This window comes from Pieris rapae, chromosome 7 (genome assembly GCF_905147795.1).
Source record: "Pieris rapae chromosome 7, ilPieRapa1.1, whole genome shotgun sequence".
NCBI lineage: Eukaryota > Metazoa > Arthropoda > Insecta > Lepidoptera > Pieridae > Pieris > Pieris rapae.
This window is the reverse complement of record NC_059515.1, coordinates 6,618,496-6,637,053: the sequence shown is the minus strand read 5'-3', so window position 1 is coordinate 6,637,053 and position 18,558 is coordinate 6,618,496. Positions and strand designations below refer to the sequence as shown.

The following is an 18,558-nucleotide window of genomic DNA, read 5'->3' as shown; positions in this document are numbered from 1 at the left end:
ATTACTTAACTTTGAATGCGTTACCTTCTGTAAACGCATTTTAAAAGTTACATGTTGACGGCACGAAAAATATTGTACAAAAAAGTTACCTGAACCATATGCGTTATTTGTAGGTTTGGGAAGTTATTGTATTTTAGGTGCTAGAATGATGAACACTGTATTATTTTCGTATGAAAGACTGTAGTATTCTGTAAATCCTTAATAAACTTACTAAGGATTACATTACAAGAAATAATCTCTATAAACTGAATAACGCGTCTTCGCTATATGAATTAATTGAGACATAAATAATTGATTTTAACAGTAGGTTGGATCTTAAGTTCAGAACAGAACAAGAAACAGCAGTTATGGTGTATACAGGTACTTAAAACATTTTCTTCATAGCCATAAAAATGTACCTACGTCTTATATGTAACATTGTTACATACATGTAATATGTTTGAATTTTAAAAGATCATGATTCATATACTACATTCCATAAGGTTTTATGTATTAAGTGACATTTGAAAGTATTAATAGCATATTAGCTGAGATAGTTTAGTTTCGCTAAGTCAATGTTAATATTTATTGTATTTTTATATCATGCTTGTGTAGCACAAATTTTCAATAAATATTCAAATATAAATCTTTGTTTCATTGTAGTTATCAAGTACAGCAATTGCCTTGTTTATATAAGTAAGTATTAAACCACTAAGTAATATATCTGTTGTGTGTACAAGCAGCTTTATCTGCAAAATATGACTTACCCATGAGGTTGCTTAAAAAACCTTATTTTTCATCTGGAACATCTCAATTTCTAAACAAAATGTAAAATAAAAGACAGATTTTTTTTTTGAAGTTTACTTGTAAAAGGAGTAACACAAATCAAATGTCATGATGAGAATAAAAAAGCCAAATATTGGTTTGGCAAAAATGTTATTGATGGACGGAATAGTTATTGTTGTCTGGACTGATTAAAAAATATAATTAAGCTATTCACAATAACAAAGTATATAGTAAAATATTTGTTTTAAACAGTATCAGGTAATTAAGCAATATTTTTAATACTTAAACAGTAAAAAAATGTTATGACCTGATAACACTTAAGAAATGATTTTAAATAAAACTAAAGCTATGCCTAATATTATAGCTGACATTTTTAAACTTTCAGTAGAATTACATCCATCGGTGGTACAAGTGTGGATGCAAGTTCTGTACTCAAGTTTGTCCCCGGGCTGCTGTACATATTTACACTGATTACCTAAATCCAAAGATGAACAATATCTTTTTGTCCCAATACCACCTGAAATTGAATTGTAATTTTAACAACATACAAAAAACAATATTTGGGTATCTACTTCACCAGATAATAAATTAAAAACAACTACATGCAACAATGAAACATGTGGACAACAATAGGAAGTGATACCTACTCATGTTGATATAGTATGATTTACAAATAACATTTTTAATTGACAGGTATGCAATTCCATGCTTCAATGCAGAGAAAGCTTCATTGTGTCTCTAGGAAGTTGGAAGACATTTACTGTAAAAAGAGGTATTCACAAGTGCAGAGTTCAACCTATAAATTCATGCAAAATTAGCTTAGTCTAGAATTGTGCGACAGTGAATCTCCAAACCCTTTTTAAACTTTCTTACCTGTGGTACAAAGCTCAATGTGCAAAGTAAAACAATGTGTTAAATATGTATTTTAAAAAATTGTTAATTTGAACCTATTTCTTTGATGCAATACTGAGCATTGTACACCTGGTCACATGATATGGCTTTTAAAATGCCTCCATCCAAGTTCATAAGACCATCACCACATTCCATATCTGATGTTGAGTTACATTGGTAACATTCTATTGCTCTTCCTGTTAATTGGTGTTAATAATTATTAATTAACTAAGTAAGCAAGTTAATAGTTGTTAGTTTGGTTAGTACACCATATTCTCAAGATATGGTTGTACCTTCAAATCTGCCTATATGTTTGATACAATACTGAGCATCATGGATTAGTGAGCAATCTGTTGGTTCTAGTCCTGTTTCAGAGTCTAAATATTCATTACATTCAAATGGGTTATCTGAATCTGTTCCAGAACATTGGTAGCAGTTTATCGAAAAAACTAGAAATAAATGAAATAATAAATACTGAGGTCAATCATACTTATTGGTTAAAGTTTGAAGTTATCAGAATGGAGGTTGGGGCATTATGTCAGAACCGGCACCAGCCAACAAGTGATTTAATACATAATTATTAACATTATGGAAATTTAACAATAAAATCACGCCGTCTTAATTGGTTTTTTTAATTAATTAATTTTCTTTCAACTCAATCCAGTTTACAATTTGAAGAACATTACCTGATTTAATTGTTCCAATAATAAATAAGTAAAACAAAAACTGTGAACTCATTTTAATGGTTTAGATTGTTTCTTTAAAGTTACTAAAATCGATCCTGCCTCATTCAATAAAATTTGAATGTTTATTCGGAGAATTCGAAAAAAGTATTTTTAGTCTTTCTTTAAAAGTTATCTATTAAAATGGTGTTTATAGATGAAATATTAGTGTAATTTGATAATTGAAATCGAAAGTTTTCAGTTCAATTAACAGTTTTCAACACAATTTTTTAGACAACTAACGTTGTCGTAAGTTTGAACAATACTACTTAAATCGTTAATCGAGCAGGCAGGCGGAATTGGCATTTTATTTGAATATAAAGCCACAGATTATACAGGGCGTCCCACGGCGATGCCACACGGAGGGAAAGTACCTTAAATATTAATGATAGGATATTTTACTTAAAGAAGACATCGTTTAATTTTTAATAATAAGTAGAACTGCATTCACAGATTTTTTTAAAATCGCCTACCTCAACCGGGAATCGAACCCGCCAAATGTGACAGTAACATTACATCTATTTTATAATAGCGTTTGAAAGGGCTACTCATAAGCATTATTTTTTCCTTTATAACTTAGCATATTAAATGAAACTAAAAACATAAAATTTTACATTTAATTAAAAAAATAATAATTTATCAAATGCTCAAAATGTGATCTTCTTCTGTTGTATACAAATTCTCACTCTTTTAATAATTTTTCTCCCTGTCGATTTACTTATTTTTGCATGGTGGATGTTTGAAATAATGCGTCTAAGTTCATTTTGTAACTCCTGCACACTGTTGTACCGGTTCCTGTAAACTAAATCTTTTACATAACCCCATAAAAAAATCAAGTGGGGTTAGATCTGGGGATCTCGGTGGCCATCTAATTTGTCCAAAAGTGCCGATCCAGGAAGGAAAATGTTCATTAAGAAACTCGGCTGTTCTCCTACTATTATGAGCCGGAGCCCCGAATGAAATGTCCTTGTGATTTAAAACGTATGCTTCTATTAAATCCAAATTATTTTGGTAAGTAAATTACACAAAAAATTGCTAATAAACGAAAATGAAACTCACAATAAACAAAAGAACAGACGCTTGAAAATTTAATATTATTTTCGAATTATTTATTTTTACTAATATCAGCCAGTTGCATGGTAATTGTGAGCTCATGAAGAAGTACCTACTACACTTTATGTATCGCTTTATTATTATCATGTAACACGGAAATCTCGTATCTCAAGTGGGTAGATCTTTGAAATGATAATTAATGTTAATTGTTGGAAGCATGGCCAAGTCAGAGGAAATTTCTCTGAACAAAATTTTTAATGTTTTTAGTTTCATTTAATATGCTAGGTTATTAAGAAAAAATAATGCTTATGAGTAGCCCTTTCAAACGCTATTATAAAATAGATGTAATGTTACTGTCACATTTGGCGGGTTCGATTCCCGGTTGAGGTAGGCGATTTTTAAAAAAACTATGAATGCAGTTCTACTTATTATTAAAAATTAAACGATGTCTTCTTTAAGTAAAATATCCTATCATTAATATTTAAGGTACTTTCCCTCCGTGTGGCATCGCCGTGGGACGCCCTGTATAACCGTAAACGGTTATTTTGTAATTTGCAGATCGTATAATAATATAATCGTATCGACTCAATCCATCGCCTTTTTACTTTTAAATTAAAATCCCTTTCTATCCCTTATTATACTTGAATGTATCCTAACTGTAACGAATGTATGCTCAGCGCATAATATGTATTCAATTTAATGAGGCAAAATCTATTTCACGGTTATGTGTTAATGCGCCAGATAACGATATTATCATAGAAATTCTTTTCCATGCTAGGCTACGCCTGTGTGTGATCTGATTCACTTCTTGAGAAGCCCCTGTGTCGCTGAATTTAAAATGTGATTGTGAAGGTACCGCAAGGAGCCTTCCTTTCATTGACTTTCTTTTTTTTTCATGTATATAAATGACCATTTCTGATAAAAATGATTTTTGAAGTGGTATATATAATTAAAATAATTATCATTGTTATATCTTCCCAGGTAGATTTAACATCATAAACGCCTTTTATTCTCCAATTTGAGGTCTTCGGTCTATTTGATAAACGGAGCAGTAAACTTAATTACAATAAGTTTTGAGTTTTCTGCTGACGTTCATAATCACTACATAGTATAAAACAAAGTCGCTTTCCCTGTCCCTATGTCCCTTTGTATGCTTAAATCTTTGAAACTACGCAACGGATTTTGATGCGGTTTTTTTAATAGATAGAGTGATTCAAGAGGAAGGTTTTTATGGTGGAGAAGTACTGTTATTTTTGAGTTTTCTAATGTGATGTCGTAAATAATTACATTTTTTCCGCTTACATTGCAAAGGCAGGCTGAACCCTACGAGTTTTATCAAAATAATGTACTAAGTATTGTACACATTGAAAAGGTCTACAGAAAAGTCCGTGATGGTATATGTCTATCTCTTATGGATAACCCACAATAACTTTTTTTTGTCACTTTTTACGACAAATAATGGCTAATTTTCTAAGCGATTTAAACCTACCTTTTTTACCTACCAATACAGCCTTATCCTTAACCAATTAAATACCTTGAATACATTGTTCATTTGATACGGCCCATTACAGATTATTTAGCAGCGATCGAACGCGTATATTATCGGAGCTTTCCAGACACGGAAATAACAATACATAATAAACTCCTGCTTTTCATCAGCATTGCACCCATGCGAAGCTGGGGCGGGTCACTAGTATTACAATAAGTTACATTTATATTTTGGTGGATAATTTGATATGATCTGAAAGGAGATGATTCATGATACTATTGTTTCGCATGTACACGATTCGATTATCAAAATTAAAGAAATTAAAAATATAGAATTTGACATGGAAGTTTGACGTATGACTTATGACTTACCAGTAATTTAAGCAAGCAAACGAATGTCAAAAAGCAGAAAACAATTTTCAATATCTAATCTTCTACTTCTATTTTATTTCATAGAAAAGAATAGATTTTTGCGATATTCTATTTTTATTTCGTAAAATTTCGTGTTTATGTGCAAATACGAATTAGATCCACGCCGTATTAATTAGTATAACGAAGTTATCCAAACTTAAATTTTGTTAAATATTGTAAACGAAATGTTTTTTATCAAGATATTTTAGTGTATTAAGTAAGTTTCCAATATAAATTATGGTATAAATATTATAGGTGTTTCCTGTCTGATTGTTTCCTCTCTAGGCTATATTTTGCAGAACTAAATAATCATAATGTTTGCAAGTCTAAAAAGCAAAATTAAAGAAGAGACTGGAAGTGACATTAGCAAGTTGACTAGTAGTTGGAGGAGTGGAGCTTTCTTGGGAAGATTGTCTTTACGGGATGATTCGGTATGTTATATTAATGTAGTCATAGATACTTTGTAACGTCCTAGAGATCTTATTATCACTGTATATTCTCAAATTGCAGTCCACAACAAGCCCTTCAAGTTCTGGTGGACAAGGTGACACAACATCAGATGTAAGTAAGGATCGCTAGAAAGAACCAAATAAAACAAGGCTGAAGCCTGTTTTCTACCATAACAGTATATTGTATATTCTATCTCCTTGTTGTTACAGTCTATATCACCTCAACTACAAACATATCTAAATGATAGAACTGGAGGACAAGTAGACCAAGTAGCTCTTCATCAGCAGTATACCACACAACTTGAAGAGAAATTAAAAGACAGAGATCTGTTCTGGGAGCATAAAATTGAGGAATTGAAACTGTCCCTTGCATCAGTACAAGGTATGAACATTCAATAAATTGGGATAAATTCAAACTCAAAATCCTTTTATTCATATAGGTACATTCCTGATTGTCAATGGAAAAGATGTTAAATTGATTCTAAATTTAGATTTACTACCGGTTCACAAGTCAAGGGTGTAGAGTAGGCGAGAAGAACTTGTAAGAAACTCTCCGCCACTCTTTTTAACTAAACCATCATACTTAAATGTTTTAGTGATTGTCTATCTTAATCATAAAAAGAAAACATATTAAAAGAATATCTTCATACTGAAGTTTGATTATTTACTTGTATAGAGATATGTTAAGATTATCAAAGAGACATATCCATTGTTATGTCAAGTACCATATAGAGTTCTAGCAAAACTGGAGTATTATTCATATTTACTCTTAATTTACAATAAAACATTTATTTAGGTGAAGAAGCATCGGCAGCTCAAAACGTGGCTCGAACAGCACAGGCGGAGGCAGCTAAGGCTATGTTAGAAAGAGACCAATCCCAGAGACATCTTAATGACCTTAAAGCAAGATTGGCGGCAGCAGAAAATGCACAGGATCGCCTTGATACACTTAATGTAAGATAATTGCTACTCTATATTGGTTCAAACCTTGTTTAATCATAGAAGTATGTATTGCATATAGTGTGCTCTAGATAGAATGTTTGACATCTGTACCACTTGTTGCTAAAAAGCTAAAAAGGATGAAATATTTTAATCTAATTCTTATTCTTCACAATGAAAGCAGTACAACCAGAAATTATAATTTATTGTTCTTTAAAATAATATAAACAAAACTGTGTCATTAGTCTTTTCTGAAATTAGTCAATATACAAATTGCATTATTGTACCTTTTTAAAGTTCTTATTATTAATTACATCAATATTTTGTGATATATGTAAGGTATTTACGGATGAAACGTCACGAAGCCGTGCAGCGTTTTTGTTTTTGTTTTCAGTGCATGCATTTTTTTTTATAAAAATAGTTTCTGATGTGAAACATTTTGTAGGAAGAGTTAGAGGAATCTCGGCGAGCATGGACACGTGAACGCGCAGAACTCACAGCGGCGTTAAGCGCTGCAGACGCCCGAACGCGAGACCTCGTTGATGAATTACAAGTCCTGAGAGCCGCCTTACCCACAACGCATCCTGAACACCACATTCATGATGATGGTAATTATTCGAATCACGAAAAAACTAAACAATTAGTTAACTGAAGAAATTTACCTCATGTAGCGGATATAAAGGATTACGTTATACCAAACATTAACATGTAAAATTAAATATTTGAAGAATTGTTCCAGTATTAAAATTCGACCAAATATCCGATCTATTGTGTGATAGTGAGCTTTCTTTGAACAGATAAAGATATGCATTTAACGGGTTGTGGTGACTATGATCGCGTGTGTCGTGAGAAAGCGGTTTTAACCCGCCAGCTGCAGGAAGCCAAAATGGTCCTTGCTGATGTTAAAACCTCTTGGAGTGCACAGATTGCGTCGCTTGAGACTCAGGTACAATTAACTGATATAAATTAACCAAACTTACCACGAAGAAATTTTCAGGATTGTTTGAAGAAAAGTCACATTGTACTGTTTTATGGAAGAATTATTATTTTGCTAAAATACATACTTAACTGGTATGACTTGTTAATGCACTAAATGTATGTTATGTATGTATGTCGGGGTTCGATTTTCTGTAAAACAATAATTTAATTACACTAAGAAAAATGCTCACCCAAATGTTACGGAACAAACATGATTTTAGTTAATTTTATGCATTATACATATGTATAGGTGGCGCGTCTGTCTCGCCAAGCGGGAGAAGAAGGCGCAGAAAGAAGAAGAGTAGAGAACGAGAAAAGAGATATTCAGGAAAATCTTCTAGAATTATCAGCTGATCTTGAGAAAGCAAGACAGAACTTGGCCAATAGTGAGGCTAAGGTAAGCTTTTGTATTAACTATATTAATATATTAAATGTCCTTACGTGATGTTCAAGTAAACTGTTAAGTAGACTGACAGATTTGTCAAAATTTTAAATGAACTAGAACCTATACAAATGGTATTTTTTAATAAAAGAGCATTTATAATTTTTAAAACCCGCGATATCGCTTCTATTTTTTTTTATTCAATATGGCGTCGCATCGGTTTCCATGACGTAACATACATAAAATAAACGTCAAGTTTTTGTCCGTTAATTACCATTTAATGAGTTTAATAATAACGCAAAATGTAAATTTCATATATTTTATATATTATAGAAGCAAGTCAGTCTTATTAAAATTAAAGAAAATCGATACTTGAAGATCATTAATGCATTTATGATTTAATTAGTATTTACTCAGTGAAGTTTCTGGTTTATAATTTACTAAACAGACTTAAATGTGTTTTGAAAAAATGTTTGTCCATAAAAATTAGCAACTTTACTCAATCTTGGTGATACTTTTTGTCAGCGAAACTGAATTCTTTACATTGTACGATTATTTGTGTATAATAAGGTGATTAACGAGCGTTATAAGTCAGGAAAATTTACTTAAACAAATGAATTTATTATTACATACGCTTTATTGAAATATCAGATACAACGCCAGACCAAAGACATTCAAAGAATTTTCCACATAAATGAAATATAAATATTATGTCATAAATGAAAATTGCGCATAAATGAAAATTGTATTTATAATACGCCAAATTAGGTTAAAGATACAACAAAACACATACTGACTTCGTGTACAAAAATTGTGTTTCGTACATTTGTTTTTATCTTTTATTCATTAAATGTTGTGTGTAGCGTAATGTAGGCAGGCAAATTTATGCATATTTTACGAAATGCATATAAAGTATAGATATACACGCACTCCAAAATAACTCCGCTAGACATGTCTTGGCGTAATCAGGTGGTGCGTTTGAACGGCGAGGTGCATTCATTGGCAATGGAAGTGAAGACACTGCGCAATGCAGCAAGCGGGGCTACCGTGAGTCAAAGCCTCTACAGCATTTAACGTCGTACGACCCATACGATAATCGTATAGTGTAAAAGAAGTGCTAATTCTGATGGACCACATACTTTATGAATTGGTATCCATATAATAAATTTAAATGACATTAAATTAAAGGTTCGGCCATATCAGTAAAGGATATGGGTTTGATAAAATATATTTTTAAATTGACAGATAGAATTTATTAGATATAGAATTTATTTTAACATTAAAATATTTTATTTTCTTTTATAATACTAGATAATGTAACATTAACTAACTTATCCCTTTGTTTCCTTTTTACGTGTTTCTTTATTTTTTCTCGCGTTTAGTTTCCCTTTTTCTTGAAACTTGCATAAATTAATATAGTTGTATTATAATTTTGTTTCTTTTTATGTTAACGCGTAAGTTAAATTAATTCCCATTTATATATATATTGAACCATGATTGTATTATTAATATATACCTATTATACATTACTTTCAAATAATTTTCCTTATGTAGTCGAAGTTTTATTGAATTTGTTTTAGAGAATATGAACTTGAATATATATTAATATTCATTAGATAACATTCCTATATGTCAGAATTAGCACCTGATTTCAATATACATGACGTATTATAACTTTTTTCGTGAATTCGCGATATTAGTCGTACTTAATTTATCGTATTAGTCGTACCATAACACGATATCACGTATACGTTCCAATTATATTTTAGTAAAACCTTTTTTTATACAATGTTTATATTTTTTTATTCTTTACTGTTACATATATATTTATTAAGTTTAATTATTATTATTGTAGTGTATTAGATTAATGTTTCGTATATCTAGTCTTGAGTACTCGTGGTACTGTTTATCTGATCCATTTTAAAAGTCTTTAAAATATTTAAATAGTATTTTATTTATTGTGTTAATAATAGATAATAGATTTTATTTTTGTTAATTTAGTTATAATACACTTCACCTTTATTATCAAGATATCGCTTGTCCTAATAATATAGTTTAGCTCTATGTAATTTAAAGATGTGTAAAAAGTAATTACATCAACAAAATCTCATAGAGATGTTTCTTAAATATCTTATCATATACATAAATAAGAATTAATCCCAAAATTATAAAGCGCAAAACTAGAAGGCGGCTGGACCCATTAGAGTTTTTATTTATTCCTTAATGTGTCTGAAAGGTTTTTATGGAGAGAAAAATTGCGCGGAAGAACCTGAAAACAAAAAATAAAATTGTTATTTTTCATATGCTAAATCAAAAGGATGTTAGGTTTGGCGGCTATTATATAAATATATTTTATGATGTTGAAATTCTACCACGAGTGTGTTGGTACTTATGTGCAATAGTTTGTAATTTTTTATTCCTAATTTTGTATTATTATTTGAATTGTAACATTGCACCAGGGCACTGTTTGCATGCACTGTATTATCTCTTGCCTTTTGTAAGCAATAAGGTCGTTGAATTTTAACGCCGATACTACGAATTTATATTCAACATTATTAATTTAATTTGCATACAATAAAATTGTTAATGTCTTCAATCACCAATACAATGAGCTATTTGACACATTCAATTATTAGTGACTCAACCCATGCAATTGTTTTTAATCCTGTTTAGTACTTCAGTCAAAAATACAAATTAAACATTCATAATTTCAAGAACCCGCCAAAAGCAGACAAGATGGCGTCGCATCTGTCACTGATTTACTATGACAATAAACACGTAAACTTCCAGGTTTTTAAATGTTAATCGTCATTCCTAAATTTCACAAATATATACATTCCGATCAGTGTCATCAGTCTTCTAGGATTAGACAGGCGAAGACATTGTTTACAATGCTACGTCATCTTCGATAAGACTAATCTGTGACCGTTTTGTATCACGTGACTGTCGTATAAAAGCCAATATTTTAAGTATGGATATTGTTAATAATGAATGATTATTTACATAACGCTTTTTAAGGCCAAGTATCATACATTTGATAATAACAGTTTTCTTATTTTTTATTTGTCAAATAGCCCATTGCACAAATATATAGAAATCTAAGATTTATAGCTTATAGCTATACTTGCCTTATAGCTTGTATATAACTCATATATTCACAGATATGGTCTAAATTTGTATTTAAAAAAAATGTTTAGCTTACATACGGTAGCACGCTTAATGGATGAAGATAATTTATCAGTTATCAGATAGCTTCAGAGATAATTTAAAGTACACATGCATCACGTGAAACACTTATTTTTGTGAACAGAAAGAACTATTTTTGTGAGTTTGTGCTTATAGTTAATAAATTTTGGTTTGTAGATGTTTTTTTTTTATTTTTCCTTTGTTCAGAGACGGTTTAATTAGTAGTAAATAGTTCTATAACGCCAGTTAGTTATATAGGACAATATAAGCGTTATTTACTTGAGTCATACAAAACAAAATAACGCCAAGATTAAAATATTTTTAATTTCAATGTGAACCTCATTTCTTAAATTTCAAAATTGGAACATTGACACTAGAATTTGTTTTATCTAAACTAAGCCGTTTCCGAAAACTCTACACTCGACTGGTTTTTTTTTAAATAATAGGTTATATAAATTGTGACGTATTTTAGGATAAAACAATGGAATTAGAGACTCAAATACAAGAGTTAACAGCTGAAAACAAAGAATTGTCTGATATGTTGGAAGACAGTAGAGAGATGGTCACGATGTTAAGAGAAAAACTTGAGGAGTCACGTAAAATTTGTGATGAGCAAAAAGAAGAGGTGAATCACCTCAATTCGGTGATGACTGATATGCAACATGACTATATTGATATACAACGGAAGTTTGATAAGTAAGTATGCTGACCTGGTTCCTAAATTAGAAACAATTAAAATAGGACTGTTGATTCCCGTTTGTATGCTTAGGCCCGTATTCTAGAACGTAACTTAAATATAAATATGGAATATGTGCCTTAGACATTTTCTATAATCCACTCGTACGGCGAAGGAAAACATCGTGAGGATACCGACAGCCCCTAGACTGATAAGGTTTCGGTGTGTGTAAGGCACGGAAGGTTGATCACCTATATGAAAATATCATTAGACATCTGAAACTACGGGTCGATGTTTAGTGTATTTAAAGCTCTTTCTATTTGGATTGTCTACTTGGAATTCGAATATAATCCAAATTCATTTCATAGATTTTTGGTTTTTTACGTATTTTTCTTTCGTGATTTTTGGTTTCGTTAAGCGAGAGTTTTAAATTGTTGTAAAAACGAATTGAATTTCCATATAAGGTATAGTGGTATATCTTCTGGAGCCCAGTTGGTCGTACGTTTAGATTTTTTCTGTTTCAAGTATTATACTGGTGAAAGTCGTCATTTATTTGAATTAAATAATAATAAAGCCTGTATTGCTGTATTTAAATATTAGGTACATAAAAGTGTGAAATACTAAAAAAAGTTATCACAAAAACAATACTAATACTTAATCGGCAAGCCGGCTGATTTTAATTAAATAAATCTCTTTAAAATGTATAAAGACCCATCTAACGTATGTATCAACATTTCAAGGGAAAGGCGAGAGAAAGATGAAGCTCTACTGCGAAATGCTCATATATCGCAAAGTGTTGAGAAGAGTCTGTGCAATGTCCGATTTCTGGAGTCAGAGACAACGGACTTGAAATCAAAAATTACAGAGCTAGAGGGAATTATATCGCAGCATAAAGAGGTTTGTTATTGTTTTCGAATTCGACGTCGTCTACATCTACACTAATTTTTTAAAGTGTAAAGATGTTTGTTTGTTTAAGTTATTATGAATATATGCTATAGATTATTTAAATAAAAAATGAACTGTGTGAAAATTGTGATAATATTAACGTAAAGAATACAAATAAAAATCCCTAAATCGCGTTCAATATTACGAAATGTCTCATACGGTGTCTAACATTCACAATAAAATATCCAACCTTGCCAAACTAAATTCTTGCGAATAATCGTTAATATCGTAACAATACTTTCAGAATATAAATATTATCATTAAGTATAGGTTATAAAAAGTACAATCAAATTCCTGACGCTGCATTAGTGTAAAATAATGGCTGATTTTTAATGGTAATACGAGAAACACAAAATTTGATTTTGACTTAAAATTTCGATATTTTACGGAAAAAAATATACGACATGATAACGTTTACTTTTGTGTTTATGATGATGATGAGATCGATTTAATGATATTTTTCATAATCTATGGTTTTCATTTTTAAGATGAAACCATTAAATTATGTAATTTTTAAAACTGATCGTTGTTTATACCCCTAGTGCCATCTAGCGGCTCTTTGATCAGAGTTGGGTATTCAAATATAAAAACTGAACTGTGATCGCGCGGTGTTTAATGTATTAAATTACTGTAAAAATTACTATATATTACTATATAAAAAAGCAATCTTTATACAAAAAAATGTTTTTATGCATAATTAACAGAAAATCGTAAATAAACTATGACGAAGAATTTTTTGTTGTAGAGTCGGAGGTAGTTGATAAGAATAATATTTTTTTGATTTAAATGATATTAAAGAATGATGTTTACAGAATCAAGCATCGTGTATGCTAATAAAGGAAAATGAAGAGGCGAGAAATAAAGAAATAGAGGAACTTAGACAGCGAATAAAAATATTCACTGAAACTGAGGACGCGTTTAAGAAAACAATTCAAGACTTAGAAGCTGAAATCTGTGATAGAAATAAGGTATTTGGAATTAAATAATATGGTTTGAATTATCATGTTATCATAAAGGAAAACATTTGAGGAATTGCCTTAGACTCAACAAGTTGACGGCGTGTCCCGCGTGTCAGGCACAGGAGGCTGATCACCTACTTGCCTATTAGATTGACAAATGATCATGAGACAGATACAGAAATTTGAGGCCCAGGCTTAAAAAGATTGTAGCGACACTGATTTGTTTCGTCATATTTTATTTTTAAATAGTAATTGTTTTGCATAAACAGTGTTAGTCTAATGGCTTTAGCGTCCGTCTCTCATTCCTGAGGTGGGTTCGAAATCCTTTCTATGTGTGTATTTAATACTTGCTCATACGGTGAAGGAAAAGTGACACCCCATAGATCACCTATTTATTTTTTTGGAATGATCACAAAACGTTTTTATATATTTTAAGTTATCATTGTGTGTTTTCTATGTTTTTAAGACAGTGAATTATTTACATCAGCAATTATGTCAAATCATTACATCATCGAGGTATATTTATAGTGTCGGTTTAATTAATTCAGTATATTTATTATCATAAAATTTTTGTGCATTTTTATAACGCGTGTCTAAGTTCATAAACACCATTACCAATTACGAGAATAGTAATAATGAAACAATATAATAGTGCTGTCTGTATGTGCCTTTTGTTCTTACACATCATTAATCAACTATTTCTTGCTATAAAACTGTAAATATTAATATTCGACTTAATTTCCCCAGTAAACCGGTTATTTGTTTTTTCTTTAAAATACCAAAAAATGATGTGTTTTTTCAGAAAATAAAAACTTTAGATAATAGAATATCGGATATGAAGAAAATCCTTCAGCGTGAAGTGCAAAGCAGCAAGTCGGATCTCACCACGGCCGAAGAACAGGATATAAGTAGACGGTGAGTACATTTTGCCGCTAGAACTTAGTTAGAAGGCTAAATTAGACTCCAAGCTTTGGTGTCCTTGGCGATGCGGTACATCATGTCCACACTTTTCTCTGGACAGAACTTCCCAGGAATCATCATTCTCATTCCATTAGACCGTATTCTCTCTCTCTCTCTCGGCTTGATCTCCAGCGTTGCGTGGCCATTCTGCATCTACTACTTCATTAACCACAACTATACTCCGTGTTCGGATATGAAATTCCACCTGTATCTCCTTGACATGCGTTTTTAAGGCAGTTTTTGATCTTTTTGGTCCACATAGCTGCCCACTTAAGTATTTCCGAACCGTATTTAGGGCCAAGTAATGAGCGTCTGAAGCCCTCAAAGGCCGGCAACGCACTTGTGTTTCCCCATTCTATTTATAAAAAACGGTTTTGTGTGTACATAACGTATGCGACATAGGCGCAGTGGGCGGAGCTTCTCGAATTTCAGCGCGAGCATACAGTTCACGCCAATGTATTAAATGAGAAACTAAGAGTCCAAAGAAACATGCAACAGGGCTGCAAAACAGAAATGGACTCTAATAAAAAAAATTACAATATTACCCAAAGTCCTCTGCCTCTTTCTGTCAAATTTGGTTTACGCTGTGGTGAAAAAAGAGTATTTTAAGAGCATATTTTAAGTGTTTTATGTGTTTTAATTGTTTACAGGTATTTAAAACACGTAGTGCTACGATTTTTGACTGCGCGTGAGTTAGAAGCTCGACAGTTGACGCGTGCTCTGTCAGTGCTGTTACGATTATCTGCACACGAAGAGGCTCTGTTGAGGGCGGCTTTGCCCGCCCGGTCTGGTATCTCTGCCTGGTTTCCTGCCCTTACGCCGTGAATTGTATCGTTTCTGTTATATAGAAATTGTTATCAAAAGGAATATTTTTTTTTAAATTTATTTATGGTCGGAAACTGAGAAATTGGTTATCAATGTTTTACTGTAGATGCTGTTCACTTTGTGCACCGAATTCTTTTGGAATTTAGTCATTACAAGTCAGTTCTTTCGTTTAGTACCAAATATGGCCCCGGAGTACTGCTTAGTTATTGAAATTCCAGTCAAAACCTATGTCAAATTTTAATGCTCGTTTTGTTAGCGATATTAATGAACAGACTGAAACCAGAATGATTACTTTTGAAACCATAATTAAAATTAAATTTTGGTTTTATTATCTGTGTGTTCTTATCTCGTGTATATTGTAGATATTTAATTTAAAAATATTTTGAAAATATCCACATTAGATTAAAATGATAGTTTTTCAATTTCAGAGTACAAATTCCGTAACCCATTCCGTTGAAAATGAATGTTATTTGATTGACTTATGGTTTATTTTATAATTTCAGTGTCAATGATGCATATGTTTATAAAGTACGTAATTTTGTACCGAATATATTTACTTTAATTTTCGGAGTAACAAATATTACGAACACGTAAAACAGATCTCATTTAGATTACGTAAATAAAAAAAAAACATTTGAATTTCGATTTTTGAAAGTTTAAAACAAAAACAGGCGGCCGTAACCTACATCTTGTTCGAAATTTGTAAATAAAAAAAAAAGAATTCCATTTTCGAAACTAAACGAATAACATGTTTTCTTACTCTTGATCTGGTCTGGTTGATTTAAAAAAAGGACAAGAATTTCAATTCCATTTTTAAAAGTTTATTCCATTTTTTAAAAAAATTGAATATTTTGACACGCTTATTTGCAAAGTTACGCAGTGCTAAAGCAAAACATTACATAGTATTTTAGTATTAGGACGAAAAGGGCAAAAAAATTTCGCAAAGAAATTGGTTACTTAAAAGAATAATTTAAATTAAACCAAATCATTTGATAGTCAGATAGTATTGTTTAGATCGAATATTAGTTTGTAAATGATATTTTTGTAGTTTAATTATACTGAAGATTATTTTTAAGGCATTTGTTTACAATATTTTTTAATTATTTATATTCATGAAAATGGCGGCTGGTACAAAACTTTATTACAGAAAAACAATTAAACAATGCTTTTTAAGTCCAATAGGGACATTCTGAATTGTCTGGGTTAAAACTGATTTGCTTAATATTTTGTGAATATTTTTAAATGTACATAAGATTATTAACAAAATGTAGTACGTAAAAATAAATTATTAACACTGCCCATAGGCTAAATTCTCGGTTACGACGAGACCTTTAAATTTGAATTGTCTACTGGTGTAAGCGTGCCCTTAACCTCCAATTCCGGCTGAGCCATTTTCCTTTCTATGTGCAATTACAATTACTCGTACGAAGATATTATGAGGGAAATGGAAAGTTCAGACTTACGCCCAAACCCAATAACCTATCTCAATCCATTTTTGACCATCTTAGATAGACATCTTAATCCAATTGTTGTGAATGGTGTGCTAATAACCAATCGACGGATTGTAATAGCCATCTATATTGCTAAAAGAAGCTCAATTCCAACAGTTAAATATTTTAACTTACAGCAGTTTTTAAAATAATTAAAATGCTATTTGATATGTTTTAAACATAGACATATATATTTTAATGTTATTTGTACGGTTTTGTTTACTTTATTTGGTTTAAATTGATTATCAAATATGAATGTAAAGAGCGAAGAGGATGCATTCTATCCGTCGTCAAAAATGGATTGTCTTTGTGGGGTTTGGTTATTGGGATGATAGGAGATCGATCGACTGTCACGGTCTGAGATTGAAATCAATCTGAGATTGTGGATTAATTATTGTTTTCTATAACAATAGTGTCACGATCTAAGTGCATATTTGATATGTACATGCATCAAAGACTGTTATTTTTTTGGCTGAAAATTACTTAAAAACGCCAATATATGTATTTGGCCAATAAAATCATTACGCTATGAAATATAATTACACTTGCATCGAAGTTAACTTAGTAGAACCGAGGCATGTTAAGTAATTTAACTTTAACGGACTTAGTTGTAAGTGAATGCAATATCACTGTTATAATATTTGTAAGAAATGCTTAGATCTGTTGGAAATTTTCAGTAAGTCTAGTCGTTCATTTTATTTTTTGTTCTAGAAGTTTACGTGTTTTTAATTTTATATACATTTATTACGTAGTCAATATCAATAAACTAATATGACTTTGAACGTGTTTTATTTAGTGTGAACCGAATGTAGCGTAAAGTTATTTATTTGAATCAAAAGATATATCAGTTATGACAAACAAGTATATAAATGTTCAAAAACTTTCAAGTTATTGTACCTACCAAAAACCAACATGGCTGCGGGGACCGGTATCTAACATCGCCTTATATTATTGTTGGCGCTGATTAGTCAAATATCTAGTCTGTTGAATTGAAAGGCTTAGTAATTTAGTTGGCTGTGAACAAAAAACCAATAACTTACCATAAAATATAATATTAACGCCACCGCGGCAAAATATGGTAAGCGTGGACAACCTAAACCAAATTACTGATGATTAAATAATAAATTGAATCACTTTTTATAAAACCAAAACACTTTAGAAGCCAAAAAGGTTAGGCCGGCCGGGCCAGTTAATAGGTACGTAACTACCCAAAAATATATTATTTCCCCTTAGGCAATGTTCCGAAGATACTGGCAGCGTTATCCCTTTGAATTTTTGTTTTTAAAACGACATTAGCATGTTAGTTTGATATGGCTGATTGTGTTTTTTTTTAAATTCATCCAACTTATTGACTTTCAAGTGAACGTTGGATCACTTTAGTCCACGAAAAGAAAAATACATATATTCATAAAATTTAGGTCAAGGATGCCTTATCTCCG

General features: G+C 31.1%; 2 protein-coding genes across 4 annotated transcripts; one reads left to right on the top strand and one right to left on the bottom strand.

The window, feature by feature from the left end:
* Window positions 1-898: 898 nt before the first annotated feature.
* Window positions 899-2,650, bottom strand: LOC111000592 (U-scoloptoxin(05)-Sm1a). The gene is made up of 4 exons (XM_045628862.1): window positions 2,343-2,650; window positions 1,950-2,105; window positions 1,713-1,853; window positions 899-1,282 (listed from the first exon to the last, which is right to left on the bottom strand). The coding sequence occupies exons 1-4, from the start codon at window positions 2,392-2,394 to the stop codon at window positions 1,083-1,085; spliced, it is 549 nt and encodes a 182-aa protein (XP_045484818.1). The 5' UTR covers window positions 2,395-2,650; the 3' UTR covers window positions 899-1,082.
* Window positions 2,651-5,320: 2,670 nt separating this feature from the next.
* LOC111000587 (spindle assembly abnormal protein 6 homolog) lies at window positions 5,321-16,179 on the top strand. 3 transcript variants are annotated; one of them, XM_045628854.1, is made up of 14 exons: window positions 5,321-5,547; window positions 5,630-5,761; window positions 5,841-5,891; window positions 5,990-6,161; window positions 6,576-6,733; window positions 7,164-7,326; window positions 7,516-7,664; window positions 7,947-8,093; window positions 9,048-9,125; window positions 11,737-11,960; window positions 12,681-12,837; window positions 13,698-13,853; window positions 14,647-14,759; window positions 15,455-16,179. In XM_045628854.1, exons 2-14 carry the CDS (start codon window positions 5,645-5,647, stop codon window positions 15,627-15,629), a joined length of 1,860 nt encoding a protein of 619 aa, XP_045484810.1. In that variant the 5' UTR covers window positions 5,321-5,547; window positions 5,630-5,644; the 3' UTR covers window positions 15,630-16,179. The 3 variants fall into 3 exon arrangements, with proteins under 3 accessions (XP_045484810.1, XP_045484809.1, XP_022125782.2); XM_045628853.1 differs by having other exon boundaries at window positions 5,616-5,761; XM_022270090.2 differs by lacking the exon at window positions 9,048-9,125 and having other exon boundaries at window positions 5,616-5,761.
* The last annotated feature ends 2,379 nt before the right edge of the window (window positions 16,180-18,558 follow it).